The 17,262-nt window shown below is 37.9% G+C and overlaps 1 protein-coding gene and 1 long non-coding RNA gene across 6 annotated transcripts in view; one reads left to right on the top strand and one right to left on the bottom strand.

The window, feature by feature from the left end:
• CDC14A (cell division cycle 14A) overlaps positions 1-17,262 on the bottom strand; it is a 189,447-nt gene that overhangs the window by 90,598 nt on the left and 81,587 nt on the right. For all 5 annotated transcript variants that reach the window (XM_023739992.1, XM_004385721.2, XM_023739994.1 and 2 more), the window contains 2 exons: positions 8,313-8,379; positions 5,270-5,332 (listed from right to left, as the gene is read on the bottom strand). In XM_023739992.1, coding sequence (XP_023595760.1) covers positions 5,270-5,332; positions 8,313-8,379 — 130 coding nt within the window. The remainder of the gene's footprint in view (positions 1-5,269; positions 5,333-8,312; positions 8,380-17,262) is intronic.
• On the top strand, positions 10,079-15,615 carry LOC111822251 (uncharacterized). Its single transcript, XR_002825537.1, has 3 exons — positions 10,079-10,128; positions 13,091-13,124; positions 13,809-15,615. It is a non-coding gene; the product is annotated as an uncharacterized LOC111822251 (long non-coding RNA).

Below are 17,262 nucleotides of genomic sequence, written 5' to 3'. Positions count from 1 at the left end.
CCCCCCCCCCCGCAAAAAAAGAAAAAGGCTGAAGACAGACCGTACATATGGGTGTTACCTCAGGGTCTCACAAGCAGAATATTATGCTACATTAGCACTAACCACTTTACTGCTCCTCACATAAGGTACATGATTTGATTGATTACTCAAGGTCTTTCATCCTTGTTTTTCCCTTACTAAATTCAGGTTCCTTAAGAATACCTTAAGAAGCCTAGGGTTAGGCTGTTTGAAAAGTACGAATGTTTTGACGCTGATGCCTATTGGAAGCTTTTGGAATCCCGTCTTGCAGTTACTTTACTTGACCTTCACAGCACAGCTGCCAGAATTACATCTGTTGTTTATCAGTGCAAATGGGAGGAATATATAGTTCCACCACTTGGCAAAGGACCTGGGGAGAACACATTTTCGAAGATACTTTTGTACGGAAGCCAAACCCTATCGTTGGCTTATCAATAATTAATACAAGGGGCCATTTACAAGTCAGGTACAAATAAAGCAAAAGCCTGGGGTATCCTACCCCGAGCCTTCTAAACATGACCCAAAACCCAAACTTACTGCCATCGAGTGGATTCCAACTCATAGCAATCCTACTGGGTTTCCAAAGCTGTAGATCTCTACGGAATCAGACTGCCACATCTTTCTCTCCACGGCTGCTGGTGGTTTCGAACTGCCAACCTTTTGGTTAGCAGTCGAGCACCTTAATCACTGAGCCACCAGGGCACCTTCTAAATATGACACTGTTGAAATTAATTCTCATGCAAACAATTAGATCACCAGCTACAAGGAGATAGAACCTGTTCTCCTTATCCTAGTCTTCATTTCATCCTGATGGACTTTGATAGCGCATCGTCAAGACTGTCCTTCTTGCAGAATCTGCACTCCAGTCACACGTGGCTACTAAGCACTTGAAACGTAGTTAGTCCAAACTGAGATGTGTCGTAGTATAAAATACACACTGGATTTCAAAGGCTTAGTTAAAAGAAAAAAAAGTAAAATACCTCCCGAATAATTTTTATATTGATTATATGTTGAAATAATATTTTGGATTACTGGATTAAATAGAATACATTGTTGAAATTAATTTCACTTGTCTTACTCTTTTTAAATGTGCCTTATAGAATATTTAACTATGTGGTTCCCTTATATAATTAGTGTATATATAAATTGTATAGTGTACATATACAATTTATATATATGAGATGTATATCTTAATATATATTTCTCTTTTATTTCTATTAAACAGTGCTGCTCTAGACCCTTGAACCACAGGATGAGGATGGATATAACCTTTGCAGAATGAGCAGAGATTTATCTGCAGATTTATAAAACAGGTATTTCCCATGTTCTGCTGACCTTGTCGCTGATGGCATTTAAAAGTAGCATTCTTCACCAACTGCTCTGACAGGGATCACAATAATACAGGATCCCGGACAGAGCAAAACACAACAAAATGCACAAAAAAAGACCAGATTTTTACTAGTCTGATACAGACTGGAGGAACTCCTGAGACTATGGCCCCCAGACATCCTAACTCAGAACTGAAGCCACTCCTGAAGTCCACTTTTCAGCCGAAGATTAGACAGGCCTATGAAACAAACAATGACACATGTGAGGAACATGCTTCTTAGTTGAATCAACTATATGAGACTGAATGGGTAACACCTGCCCAAAAGCAAAGATAAGAAGCCACGAAGGGACAGGAAAACTGGACGAATGGATACAGGGAACCCAGGGTGGAAAGGGAAAAGGGGAGAGTGCTGACACATTGTGGGGATTGCAACCAATGTCACAAAGCAATTTCTGTATAAATTTCTTTGCACAAAAAGCTCATTTGCGCTTGTAAACTTTCACCTAAAATACAAAAAAAAAAAATTTTAAGTAATATTCTTATCATAAGAGTCTCTTTTAATCACAGATAGAGATGCAGTCTCATTAGTTTAGGCTTTTTCTTGAACCATATTATGTAGTAAATGTAGTTTAGTCAAGAAGTGCCTTTGAAAAGTTTCATCTTGAACATCTCCCAATTATCTAAGGCTTAGAATCTCACCAACTGCTGTCAGATACAACAATACAATTTTACTTTGAAAACCTCAGTTATCTTCCCTGGAATACTGACTTTGTTGGAGATAATGAAACATGAATTTAACTATACCACAAGTTACCAAATGTCCAAACTCACTACAGCAGGGCAAACAGCAAGAGAGGTTATGAGAGGAAATGTCTGGGCCCATAGATTGTCCAGAAAAGAGTTCCTTCATTTATTCGTTTATTCATTAAACAAACATTTATGAAATGTATACCACCCGCCGAGCACACTTCTATTTGTGGTTTTCTATTTTACAGGCTTTATGACGGAAGAGATATACCATTCTCAAAAACGAAGCTATCAGACAGAAACATTTCAAATATTCACCAGCTGCCCGCTCCTCTCTCCTTACTTGGGTTGTTTTTGCTGTTTTGAGGTGGTATGATCATATTCTTACCAGATTTTTGTTTGTTTGGTTGGTTGGTTGGTTTAAAAGATTAAAATTGTGCTGTCTGCTTCGGGTTTCTCAATAGCTTTTTCAAATAACCCTCAGTATTGCCATAAAAATTAAACTAGTAAATAAAAGATTAAGGAAACGTAAAACATCAGCTAGGTTTTTGTTTCTTTGTTTTTGTATTTGCTCCTTGCTTTTCCTGTCTCTCCACTACCCCTAATCTTTCCTTTAAATGAAATGGTTTTAGTGTTTGCTATAAACTAGGTTAACAACCATTATTTTTCTCCACGCTTATATACATGGGACAAAGCTAGGTTTGGGGGAGCCTGGAATTTATCTAATATGGGGGCCCTTGTTAAGAATACAAAATGATGAACGCAAAATTCAGTGTAGGACCTTAAAACAGGCCTGTGCAAGGGAGGGTCCCTAAGTTTAAGCTTTATTAGCTTCATAGTAAATCGTCTCTGCTCATATAACACAAATATCCATAAATACATATATGGAGGTGGATCTTGTTAGTGTTTGTTTTATTTAAAAAGGGGGGGCATATTATAAGCACTCTTCTGCATCTTGCCTTCTTAACAATACATTGTAAAAACCATTCCAAGACAACTGGTAGAGCTCAAATTTGTTTTGTAAATGACCACATAACATTCCATGGTACATGTGTACTACAAGTTATTCAAACTTCCCCCTTACTAGCATGTATTCCCTTTGTTTATGGTTTTTTTATTTGTTTTTGGCTCGGATTTTCTTCCCCCTTGTGTCACAATAACAATGCTTTTATGGTTTAAAAAAAAAAAAAAAACTCCTTGGAGACTTTAATAAAATGTACTGAATTTCTTAATTTGGAGAGAAATGGCAGTTTTATGATATTAAGCCTTTCTACCCAAGAACATAGTATATGTTTTCCCGTTTGGTCACATTCCATCCACAGGGAATTTACAATCCAATAAAGTAAGTGAGGTTTGCACCCAAGTAGCTATAACCAAAAACAAAAACCAAACTCATCATCGAGTTACTTCTGACTCATAGCGACCCTACAGGACAGAGTAGAACTGTCCCATTGGGTTTCCAAGAGCGACTGGTGGATTCGAACTGTCGACCTTTTGGTTAGAAGCCGTAGCCCTTAACCACTACGTCACCAGGGCTCAAATAGCTATAGTGTCAGAAAAACGGGAAGTTCAAATTGTAACACATGAAATTGAGAGTGAAATCTGATCTGCGAGGGATATGAACACACATGAAACAGAGGAGGGGGAAGGTGAAAGGAGATGGGCATCTGGGGGGGAAGGAAGCCCAGCCATGGCATGGGGACATTCAAGAAACAGTAAGAGAGCAGCTCAGCGGGGAAGGAAGAGAGTGCATCCAGTGAAGAAACAGGAGACCAAGCTGGAAAGGTGGGCTGGAGTTCATCCACAGCTAAGAACGCCAGGACCCAGGAGTTTATTCTCATTTCAGCGGGGCAATGGGAGCTACAGCCAGCTTGGGGCCAAGAATGAGATGAGAGCTCTGTTTTAAGATCACTCAGTCAGATGTGTGGAAGACAACCCAAGGGGAGAAGGACTGGGCCCAATTAGAGGGCTGCTACAATAGTCCAGAGGGGAGGAAGTGAGGCCTGAACCAGGGGAGAGGAAGTGAGAACAGAAAGGAAAGGAGACATGTGACACATCTGTAGCACCAGCAACGGGGAATTCAAATACTTATTAGATGAGGGAGGAAAAAGATGTTTCTAGTCTTGAGCCTGGGTGAGTAGTAGGCTGGTGATGCCATTAACACAGAAGAAAAAAGCAGAAGACCATGTCTGGATGATCAGCTATCAGTTTCTTTTCAGATATGTTAAATTTACTATGTAAGTAGAATATTCAAGTAGGTATATCCTAAACTAGAACCCAAACTGTGAGAGTTGCCCTTTGTCTTGATAAGGAGAGTGATAAATTTTATCACTCCTCTGGGGAAACCCAACAAATGAGCTCACTTTAATAAAATGCTGAACCTAGTCACATTCCGCAGGCTTCCATCTTTCAGGAAAAGTTAACTACGTCTAGGTTCCTCCTCAGGCTACTCAGAAGGTGCTCTTCTTCCACATTGCCTTGTAACACAACCTAGCTTGAACAGCCTTTCCCTAAACTCTACATCACAAGCAGGCAAGACAAAGCTATGTAATGGTCCCAGGGGGAAAAGTTCAGCCAACTCTTACAACTAAGTAAATTCAGCCATACTTATAAAGAAAATTTATGCAGTCAATAATGTTATAATGCACAAATCCAGTTTGGTTTTAACCAAAATCTGACTTTTAAAATTAAAAAACCCCATTGCCATCGAGTCTATTCCAACTCATAGCAACCCTATAGGGCAGAGTAGAACTGCCCCATAGGGTTTCCAAGGAGCACCTGGTGCATTCAAACTGTCAACCTTTTGGTTAGTAGCCGCAGCTCTTACCCACTACGCCACTAGGGTTTCCAAATTTTAAAACAGACTTATAAAATTTCAATACCAAACTATATTTTCAAGTTATTTTGACTTATAAACCAAAGGTGGAAAGTGATTGTCAATAAAGGTTTGATAAAGGGATATATAGAGAGACATGGCATTTTCCTAAATTAAAATTTTGGTGACTACTCATTCAAAGACAATAACTAAAGCTGAAAGGGCAAACTTGCAAACTACAGAAAACTCCAGAATGCTTTTATTTAGCAGCCACTCAATCTGTAATACTTAAAAGCTAGGGGAAAAAAAAATTTTATCAAGATAAAATTATATTTTGTAAAAAATTGAAATGTACAAACCTCATAATGTTCATATTCATCCACATCAAATGTCTCAAAGTCAAAAAATCCATGTTGTAATCCCTGAAAGCAGAATTTGAATTAGTTTTGCCACACTAAGTTGGTAACATTTACTAGTCTGTCCTGGCACTCCTGCTCACAAAATGATCCTCACTGACTTGGAGGAGAAAGCTTGAAACTTTTGATTTTTAATGCACATCCAGAAATTATCTTATAATGCTAGTAATTTTGCTTTGAGACTCTCTTACAAATAAGACTGAACACTTATGAAATTATGCCCCACAGATATATCTAGAATTCTGATTTAGACTAATTTTATATGTAAAAATAATTATATAAATGGAACATACTAGCAAATTTATAGTCAAAAACTGTTGGTGATTGTGCAATTAATTCATATCTAACTATGGCAGAAGACAGGAGAAGAAAAATCAATTATTCTTAGGAGGTTTTGTTTTCCTTTTATCAGTAATGAGATATTTAGTAAAGAGGGCATTTTTAATTAACAGGCCCTTACTGTTTCCTAAAACTCTACTTTGGGAGAATGTGTTTCATGGTGATAGTTTCTGACAAAGTGAAAGTGTGCTTGGCTGCTGCTACAATTTAGAAGGAAGAACTGTTATTTTTAACAACACAAAGAAAAACTTCATACTTCTTTTTGTAATGTAATGACTTAGAACTTTTAAAAATTATCCAGCTTGCTCAGATCTAATATATTGAAGAGGACAAAGAGACTTTTATTTCATAAACTGTGAAGCTATACAGATCACAAAAGAATACAAAACCATAAGTACTTTTAAAAATTACATGACAGAGTCATTAAAAATAGAAGAAACTATTAAGCCAAGCTCCAGCAGATCTATCTTTGAAAATACTCTCAAGGCCAGTGTTTTTCAAAATACGGACCACCTACATCAGAAGCACTTAGGGTAACTATTAAAAATACAGATTCCTAAACCCTATCCCACAACTACTAAATTAGAATCTCTGGGGGTGGGTCTCAGGATCAGCATTTTTCACAAGACTTCCTAGGTGATTTTTATGTGCTAAATTCTGACAACATTGGTTAAGCTAGCCCCTATAGAATAATCAGAACAAGTTATTTAAATTATTTCACCTTTAAACAAAGCAGCTTAGTTCATCCATAGGCACCATTTCAAAGAAAATAGTGAGAAAAAAATACTAACTGAACTATCTACCTGTCTTCTTTTCTCTTTATTTAAAGTGTGTTTTGTTTTCACCAAATATGAACTATGCTTATGACAATGTGAATACATCAAAATCAGAAAGATATGCTTCCAAAAAAGGTAAAAATGTGGCCATACTCCATGTACATTCTTAGGAAGCTACCTGTTGCTACGAAAAGAAGCCAGAACACAGCACATCATATAAAAGAACATAAAGTACAGGCAACGTACCTCAGTTACTGAAAAACATGTTGAAGGTGCTAATATCAGGTCACCTAAATTTTCATCTATATTTGGGCAAAATAAACCCCAACATCTGGCAAAACAGTAAGTTTACAGAAGCCCTTATGAACAAAGTCACACCTTTCCTTTACAACAGGAAGGATGTCATAAATTTCAGTATCAAATTACCAGTTACCATAGTAACAGGCAGGCTATTCTACTGTGAACTCTTTCTGAATTTCACATTGTGTTATAAAAGATATGGCCTATGTCCAAGGTGAGGAAAGCTAAAATAATGATAATAGTGACAGTAAATAAATTATACATACATTTTCCCCCTCAGGCATATTTTTTTAAATGTTGTTAACTGTGGCTTATGTATTGGGTAATATCTCTATAAAGGTCCTTAACCGGCCTACATGCTGGTAATCTTGTTTGCAGAGAGTGGGCTACAGTATCTTTATGGTTTAAGCAAAAGGGAAGATACCTGAAACTACTTTAAAGGTTTTATAGGGTTTAAATCCATTTTGAAATGAAATACCAAAATCAGAAACACATAAACATAAAGCAGGTAGCACATTTACCATACCAATTTTCTCAACTCAAAACATAGTAAAATCAGTTATATTACATCAGAGGGAAAAAAAAAAAAAAGAACTAGAATCACTACTGATACTATATTTATAATCCACAGTGATCTTTGCCAATGGGTTATGTAATATGTACACTCCTGACAGATAACAAACCATGGCTTATGTTTAAAATGGAATTATGTGCTTTAAACAAATCACAGTCTAGCTTGCATGACTTTTCAGATTGTAAATTAATATTTCTAAAACATATCTCAAAAGTTCTCAGGGATCTTTTGGACAAACTTCTTTATTTTATATATAAATAACTAAACAACTATGACCTGATTTTCAAACTACACCATGCATCAAATCACCTGGAGGCATTATTCAGAGTTTCTGTTCAGTAGGTCTGGGGTAGGGCCAGGGAATTGCATTTCCAAGTCTGTACACTTTGAGAACCACTGATTTATGATATACCTTTATATGATATCAGAAAGAACTCTGGATTGAATCAGGAAATTTGAGCTAGAATTAGCTCTCCTAATAACTCCCTGCCACCTTGAGAGAATGACTTAACCTCTCTGGGCTTGTTTTCTCATCTGTAAAAAGAGGATAATAATATCTGACCTACGTAATATTTCATGGGCCTGTAATAATATCCAATTAGAAAACTAATGTAGAAACGTTCTCCTCCACACCAACAGAGGAGAGCAGTGGCTTAGATAATTTCCTGTCTCCTCCCACACCTAGACCTAGCCTGATAATGAAGCTAAAAGATGGCAAAGCAATGTCACACCACAGCAGCAGATAGCAGAGGTGATAAACCTGCCCCAGAACACAAAGAATTTAAATGAGACAGGGCTTCCACAAGGAGTCACAAAGTTACCCCGTGTTTGCCCTACAGTCTATATTTTACAAATCCATCATCGTTCAAGAAGTGAAGAGCCTTTTGCTTATGGGCTCACCTCTCTTCTATCTAACAACAAACGAGGATGTTAAGATTATTCCTTTTTCATATTTTTAAACTCCTGTGTCAACTACAGCAAGGAGAATTGTCATTACCTTTCGGATTCCCTGCAAACAGTCGAGGATGGTGAGATTGTAAGTGCAATTTCCAAAGGAAGCATCCCTATAAACAGAAATAAATTTAATATTAAAAACTTGCATTTGGAATATTTAAATAGTAAAACACCAAAGTCAGCTGGAGGCATGCTTGTTTGGCTTCACAGCTGCCAACATGGTAAACTTAGGTAACCTGGCAGATGCTACCAGTTCACTCCTGAAGCTTAAATGAATGAAGCACTTCTGAAATTGCTTTAATCCAATAGGCAGAATTAATAAGAAAGCAAATTTAAGAGCCTGAACACTGGAGTCAGATTGCCTTGGTTCAAATTCCAATTCTGCCCTGTACTAGCTAAGATCTTGAGCAAGTTATTTTACTTCTTGGTTCCCTCAGCTGTAAAATAAAATTAATAAAGTAATTACCATTCATAAGGTTGTTACCAGATTACATAAAACAATATGCAAAGTCCTTAGTATAGTATCTGACATAGGAAGCACTTCAAAAATATGACTATTGTCACACTGTTTCATTAGGTAAAACATTCATCGTCACGAGAGGTATTCCAACAGACGAACGAGCACCTGTCATAGGAATATAGTGAATACAAGCATAAAAAGGTAAGCAGGACAATGTTATGCAGGTCAACAGCAGTCGTTTTCATGGATTAAATGTTCCCCTCTCTCCAGTAAAAAAATTTAAATAAATAAATAAATAGGAAAATGCAGTCACACTTCCAAACAATCTCCTCTCAGCATCACTGGGGTCTGTGAGAGCTTCTATTGCATCATGAAGTACTCCATCAAAAGGAGTGGGAGCCTACTGCACCGAAAATTGAGTGCTTCATACTTTATTTAAGTTTTTAGAGCAACTTAGCAGACCTGCTTTAGGCAACATAAAACTAAAGTATCAAGTTCAGGTCAGTTAAGCAAGAACTGGCACCAGAGCTTTAACACTAGCAATGTTCCAAGGTGTCCAAGGCAGGAAACTTGACCTCAGGCTCTCAGTCTCTGCCCAGCCTCCACTGCTGACCCAACGACACAGAGCTGTCAGGGACCTGCCGTGACAAAGCCAAATGTGCCACAGGCAGCCCAAGGGCAGCAGGGTGGGGGTGCCAGACTACGCCCTGCCTACAGAAATCAACCTTAAAGGGTTTTAACACATAATTAACATAAATGTAAGTTTTCTATCTCCAACTATTCCAGTGTAACCTGAACCTGTGGCTGTTAAGCCATGAACTGAAATGTAACTTCAGCATCACTGAGTTGCAGTATCCTGACAGCCTAATATAAAAATAGTAAGTTAGCAAAGCAACTTAACAGAAATTTCTTAAGGCCTGAAACTTCAACGTTAACCTATGTAAATACGAGGGGTTATTCCGGATATTGAAGCCTGATTTCAAGTGTTCTCTTTTAAAATGCCATGTAAACTCATTTTCAAATTTCTTGTGAAGATGGAAATCATATATTAAGAAGCAAAATTTTAACAGACAAAACTGGAGAAAAGAATAGCTGGGCATCTAAGATAAAATGCTAGGTTCTATAAATAACCACACATTCCTCTGTAGGCACTTATCTCTTTGGAGCAAGGATTCAGAAACTTTTTTGTGTCACAGACCCCTCCAACAATGAAGTTTGTGGACTCCTTTACTCAGAACCGAGCCCTGGTGGCGCAGTGGTTAACAGCTATGGTGAGCTACGGCTGCTAACCAAAAGGTCTGCAGTTCAAATCTACCAGCCGCTGCTCGGAAACCCTATGGGGCAGTTCTACTTTGTCCTATAGGGTCGCTATGAGTTGGAATTGACTCCATGGCAACAGGTTTGCTTTTTTTGGTTTTACTCAGAACAATGTTTTAAAATGCATAAAATATACAGGATTAACAGAACTCTGATTCAGTTAAATTTAAATACAGTTATCAAAATATATTTTAAAATTACAATACAGCAGTATGTACTTTTTTATTAATATATAACAAGATCTACTGGTAGGTCTAACTGCTATAATTCTGAAGAAGGAAGGAACATAAGTAATATTTTTATGTGTAACAACTGTAATGTGATATAAAAATGCCTATGATTTCTATTGTGACCATCAAGTATATTGCTAATACTATTACTTCCAACATTTATAATCTAATGCAATGTTGTAAGTTATAAGATTAGTGAAAATACAGATTTTTGTTTTTCTTATCTAAATTCACGGACTCTTTGAATTCTCTCCACAGACCCCAGATTAAACACTGTTTTGGTTAAAAATTAAGGCAGAAAAAAAAAAAAAACCTTCTTTGTATTTTTCTTTTTGTCATCTTTTTTTTTTTTTTTACTTCTTTGTATTTAAAAAGAGTAAAAAAAGATATGACAATTGGAGGTACCCCTTATTCCCTTAAATATATCTTCCCACCCACAGACTCAGCTAAATAATTTCACAAATATGAGTTACCAGAGAAAGCTACAGACTTAGTCTTTCGGAAAGTCTGCAAAGTATGGCAAGACTTTCATGACATCTCTTATTCTTTTACAGCCACAATTTTTATCAGTGACTGAAAAGAGACCTATGACGACTTGGTGAACTTTCTTCAACCGCATTGTTATATAAAATGGAGGTTAGGAGATAGGAAAACACCAGGCTCTATTAACCTCAAAAGTCCCTTCCCACTCTTTATCATTATTCAACACTATTATTATTTCTTTCCTGTCCATATCTCTCTCTGGGATTCTTTGCAACATAATTTAAACATTTTCAGATCTCTGTCATCTTTAAAATGAACAAACAAACCACCCAAACTGAATACTCTCTTCTCTTCGTTCCTGGGTTTTCCTTTTACCTCTCCAACCACTACTCCTTCCCAATTTCCTTTGAAAAGTCATCCTTCTCCTAATAATCTTTAAACATTAGAGATCCTTACGGTTCAATCCTAGTCCAGATTCTTCTCACTCTATACTCTCTCCCTAGACCAGTGGTTCTCAAACTAACCCAGATGGTTCATTAAAACACAGATTACTGGGTCCCTTCCCCAGAGTTTCTGATTCAGTGAACCTGCGGGAGGAGGGAAACCTGAGAATTTGCATTTCTAACAAGTTCCCAGGTGATACTAATGCTGATGCTGCTGTTCCAGGGACCACATTTTGTGAACCACTGCCCTAGACAATCTCATCTACGTAGATTATCATCTGCCAGTCACCCTCAAATTTAATTCTTCAGCACAAACCCCTTCTTAAAACTCCAAAATAGTATAAGCCAACTACCTACATGGCATTTCCACTTGGGTGCCTTAAAGGAATCTCAAACTCTCTGTGTAAGAAGAAACTTGAATCTGCCCTCATCCCCCTCCAGAATAAGAATAATGTGGTTCTCCAGCACTTCTTATCTCTGTAAAAGACACAGCTTCCACAATTGTCCAAGCCAGACCGTGAAGTCCCTTCATCTGTCTCATTCCCCTTACTCTATCCTTTACTATGTTCCATTGTTTTTTCCTCTTAAATTATCTTGAATCCATTTATTTCTCTCCAACTCCACTGCCACCTCTGATGTAGACTACGGCAATAGTCAGCCTACACCTACTCTTAGTCTTTCTAATCAATTTTCTTCACTGTAGCCAGAGCGCCATTTAAAAAAAAAGAACAAAAGCAAAAAAACAAATCTGATCTGGTTACTCATCAGCTGCAACCCTTCATTAACTTCCCACTGCTCTCAAAGTAAAGCTCAAATCCTCAGTAGGGCTACAAGACACTGTGGTTATCTGGCCCTGCCTGCCTCTCCCCTCACTCACTCTCTGTGCCCAATCACAATAGTCCTCCCCGAGCCCCTCAGACGGGCTGTTCTGCTCTCACCACAGAACCGTAGTCACATCTGCCTGGAATGTTCTTTCTTCCTACTCACCTTTGCCTAGGTAGTTCCTACTCATCCTTCAGATCTCAGCTCAAAGATTACTTCTCTCAGGTGAAAATCCCCAACCTTAACAATAGCTAGATGAGATCCCCAAGCTTCTTTTTCACTGAACTTTCTACAGTTTGAAATTATATCCTGGCATGCTTATTTGATTCTCTGTTTCTGTAATAGGCTCAAAGAAGGTAGGATCGATACATTTTCTACTACCACTGTCCCCCCAGCACCTAATACAGTGCCTGGCACAAAATAATGAATGTTTGTAGGTAATTTTTAAATTAAGTAAAGAAGTCGCTCATCCCAAGAAAATATTCTATGACCACTTTTGTTAACCAAGTAGCCTAATACCTCAATCCTCACTAACAAGAAAAGCTTTTTTTCACATTAACCCAAAATCCCTTCTGTCCATTTAAGATCATTTCCTTCTATTCTCTTCTCCAAAAGGTATATTAATTGAACAAGGCTAAAAGCAGTGATACTCAAAGTAGTTTTCTCTTCCTTTGCCAAATGCTATTAAACAGAGTTTTATTTTAACCCAGACACTTTAAGACAGGCTACGGTTTTTAGGATTTAAATCACTGTACCAATGTGCTAGAATAGATGTTTCAAAAAGTTTTAAACTGTCACAGTTTTTATTGCAGTTACAGTTCCCAGGTGCTTATTTTAACTCTGGGTTTGCTCATTCATTCATTCATGTTTTTTGAGCCAAACATTTACTGAGTTGAATAAAAGGACATGTTGTATTTCTCCACCTGTCTCATAAAGGAACACTGAAATCCCATACATTTCCACTGAGAGGAAATTTTGCACACTCCTTGCTGCCTGAGAGAACTACAGATTTTGTCTTTACCAGTCATGATAGTTTTACCATGTATTGCATTACTCTCTTAAACAGGTAAATACAGGATGCTCTTCATTCAGGAGATAAGGTAATACCCAAACAAACACCCAGGGTTTCTAATCATTCACCTCTCCTGAAGAATAAATCACGTGTCTCTAACCCCCAGTACAGAAGACTTGAGACATCCAAATACAAATTTAGCTCAACCTCATGCTTGACCATCTAAACAGGGATGAGTTATCCAATAAGCAAGGGAAGCCTAAGAAATTGTTCACTACAGATTAGTAAGTAAGCACAAGTAGCCCGTGCTTCCCTTGCTTACGTGGTCAACTGCCCTGTCAGCGATTATAAATTTGAAAAGAGGCTTTGATTCTGTAGGAAGGTGCTGTGGGTTGGGAGGGGAACAGATGCCAGCCATACCTAGAAGCAGAACCTTTGATGTGGTGGAAAAATGTGAAATTTTTCACTACAGATGATCTGGTAAGCAAAGTAAGCACCATGCTTACCTTGCCTATTGGATAATCTGCCTCTGCATCTAAACTCCATTCATCCTGGCAATTCTATTATTCTAAATGTGACTTGTGGATAAGTAGTCAGCTGAACCATAAAGGTATCATGAAGTAATTACAAAAATCCACGTAACTATGACTTTGGGGGGCACAGGGAGTTGCAGTCAATAAATATTTGTTGGGTAAAAAACTAAATGAATGAATATTTGAGTAGAAGGAGTAATTGGGATTTTTGTGTTTATGTTTTTGTATTTATTTTGCAGAGAAGCAGTAGAAGAAAAACTCAGTTTAGGAAAACTAGAATCACCACCCACAATTAAACACTAACAGAAAGGGCTGACTCACCAGTGTCCTAGAGCTGGGTTGTACAGGCTCTCAAGAGTTGGCTGTTAAATGTTCAGAAATTCTGAAAGCCCAAATCAGCCATGGTGGGAGTATTTATACCACAGAAATCAGCAAACGCTTTTCACTTAGAGAGCCAGTTTACCAACACACCACTGTTTGTAATCAAGAGTCTAAGAAATCATTCAGAATGAAGCAACCTGGTAAATACTAATAATGAGGAGATGAAACCAGAGATGGAGAATATATTTACATAAAACAATGAAAAAGCATTTCTGGAAATAAGGTTGTTCAAAATGAAGAAAGAACGAAGAAGAGAGGCACAATGTTTACAGTGTGGAGACTACACTAAAGAATAAAAAAAGAATTAATGGTAAATGGAGTAAGAGGTATTAGGAATGATCATGATCTACGTATGTTCTGATTCCATCTATCTCTGTAAATTCTCAGAATAACTAGTTGGGAGGAGTATAAATATCTGCAGAGCAATGGGTTGGAAAGGATCTCAAAAAGTCATCAAAGCAAACTTCCAAGCACTGAACTGAATCCCATCTGCAGAACCACCACAAGACCATGAGCGTCTGAAGAACAGAGAATATGTCCTTTATGTTTGTATGCCCAGAGTGCAGTACTATGCTGTAGATGCTGTGGAATGAATGAAGAAAGGAATGATCATTACCAGGAGGCCATTCAACTTATGGCTGAACATCTTTAATGGCTGGGATCTCTTGACCTATCAAAGCAAAAACTACATAAAGCAATCTTTAATCATATGCTATGTGCAATTGCAAAATCATACCCTAGACCATCACTGTCCAATGGGAATATAATGTCAGCCACAAATCAGAGCCATATATGTAATTTAAAATTTTCTCATAACCATATTAAAAAATAAGCAAGTGAAATTAATTTTAATAGTTTGTTTAATCCAATATATGCAAAATACGGTCCTTTCAACATGTAAGCAACATAAATAATTATAAATAAGATATTTTACATTCTTTTTTCATACTAAATCTTTGAAATCCAATTTGTATTTTAAACTTACAGTCTATCTCAATTCGGACAAGCCAAATTTCAAATGCTCAAAAGCATATTTAGCTAGTAACTACCATACTACACAGCTCAGCCCTAGACTATGTTGTATATATATATACTTGGGAACTAGATAAAATATTTGACACAATTGTCCAACATATACTCTGGCTTCCAGTCTCTGAACAAATCCATGACATATAGTTACCAGATATAGGGAAAAGAAAGAGTTGATTGCTTATATCATTTAAGCCTAAAAGATGAAAATGCATTTGATGAGAATTAGTGGGGAGAAGAAAGTTGTAGTCAATTCTTTAAAAGCAAAACCAAAGGGCATTATGGGGCAGGGCTAAAAGCTGAACAGGACCAGTACTTAACAAAAAACAGATCACAGGATCTCTTCCTCTTCAGATTTAACATATAGCTACACACTAATGGCTTTGCTCATCTAAAGAAACAGAGATGTGTAAAAAATGAATTCTTTACAACCATTAAAAAAATGCAAAAACACAGAAACCTGTAAAAACGGCATAGGGGTGGTGTCTGACCTCCTCTAACTTTACAAGGGGAAAGAAGAACCAAGATCAACAGCTCAAGGCTGATTCCCATGAGATGGATGTCAGACACACATCCTCTCTCCACCATTCCTACCAATTCTGACACCAACTGTCCCTTCCACAGCACTCTACTGGGTTCAATAATTCACTGCAATGGCCACACAGAACTCACAGACCAAATTCACAATTATGGGATTAGGGAAGTAACAGTTACAATTCAGGCTCAGGAACACTCAGGATACAGTTCTTCCATCAGGATAGCCTCTTCCCAGCTGTGCTCAAAGGCACACCTCTCCCCGGCCCTAGGCCTCTGCCCAAAGGCACTCAGCTTTCTCCTTCCATGGACCTGGAAGCCTACTGTGCAGTCTTCTGCTGCCAGGTCTCTGCTGCTGATCTCTCCTTCCTTGGTAGTGGTGGGCTCTTCCCTCTGCTCTGGAATTGGCTCTCTTTTAAGGCAAAACTGACCAATCCCCTTGGTGGGCCACAATTACCCTATCACACAGTCTTGCCCAATCACTTGGATGGGAGTTACAAGACCATGGCTAGAAAGGAAGGCCACACACAAAAGTAATTAATTGCACCGCAAATGGTTATGGTATAATCTTAAATAAAGAACAGGCAACAAATTAAAAAAAAAAGAATTCTGAATCATGGCTTAAAAGGCTAGTCACATAAAGTCTGCAGAACAGAATAAGTCTAAAACTAGCAATAACAGGCACCAGAAAAACAGACCAAAGGCCTTTTATCAACATCTGAGTGTCACTCACTTAGCCACATTCATTTTGGTTTAAAAACAAAAATAATGGCAATTTATCTTGAACTCTGGTAGAGGGGAAAAAAGTGCCTCATTTAATAGGCATTCAACAAAATAATTATTACTATGTTCATTAAAGTGATTGCAATCCTATTCCAAACAATCTTTGTCAACTAAGTCTGGCTTTTGGAAGTATACTATAAAAAGTACAAAAAGTTTGGCAGTGACCTTACTACAGAAAGTTTGCTAACACTCATCTAGGACCACACAAATAGAAATAACAAAAAACTGGTGTGAGTCAATTTTCACAACGCAAATCACTGAACCACTGTCTTGTTCCAGCTGATAAAAAAAATAGATGTAACTCACCTCTTGATTGTATTTAATGGGTCACAGAGACCCTGACAGTTGTTTCTGTTCTCAGAGCCTGTATAAAAAACCCGTTGCCACTGAGTCAATTCCGACTCATAGCGACCCTCTAGGACAGAGGAGAATTGCCCCACAGTGTTTCCTAGCCTGTAACCTTTACAGAAACAGACTGCCACATCTTTCTCCCCACAGAGCAGCTGGTAGGTCTGAAATGCCAACCTCCCAGTTAGCAGCTGAGCACTTAACCACTGTGCCACCAGGGCTCCTTCAGATCCTGTATAAATCAAAGGAAACCGACTGCGGTCAAGTCAATTCCAACTCATAGCGACCCTATAGGACAGAGTAGAACTGCCCCATCGGGTTTCCAAGAAGTGGCTGGTGGATTCGAACTACCGACTTTTTGGTTATCAGCCAAGCTCTAAACCACGAGGGCTCTCAGATCCTGTATACTGGTGTTTGTTTACCACTTTAACAAGAAAAATCTGAGAAAGACTCTACTTTTCATGTTGATCCAGGTTACTCAATATGTCCCAGCTGTTGAGAATGGACTCGACAGTCGGGACATCAATAAATTACCCCTATTTGATAAACCAGAGTCCCTGGGTGTTGCAAACGGTTAGCACACTCAGCTGCTAACCAAAAGGTTGGAGGTGCAAGTTC

The sequence above is a fragment of the Trichechus manatus genome, unplaced genomic scaffold (genome assembly GCF_000243295.1).
Source record: "Trichechus manatus latirostris isolate Lorelei unplaced genomic scaffold, TriManLat1.0 scaffold00144, whole genome shotgun sequence".
In the NCBI taxonomy this organism is placed as follows: domain Eukaryota; kingdom Metazoa; phylum Chordata; class Mammalia; order Sirenia; family Trichechidae; genus Trichechus; species Trichechus manatus.
The sequence above is the reverse complement of the archived record's forward strand: the minus strand, read 5'-3'. Positions and strand labels throughout refer to the sequence as shown.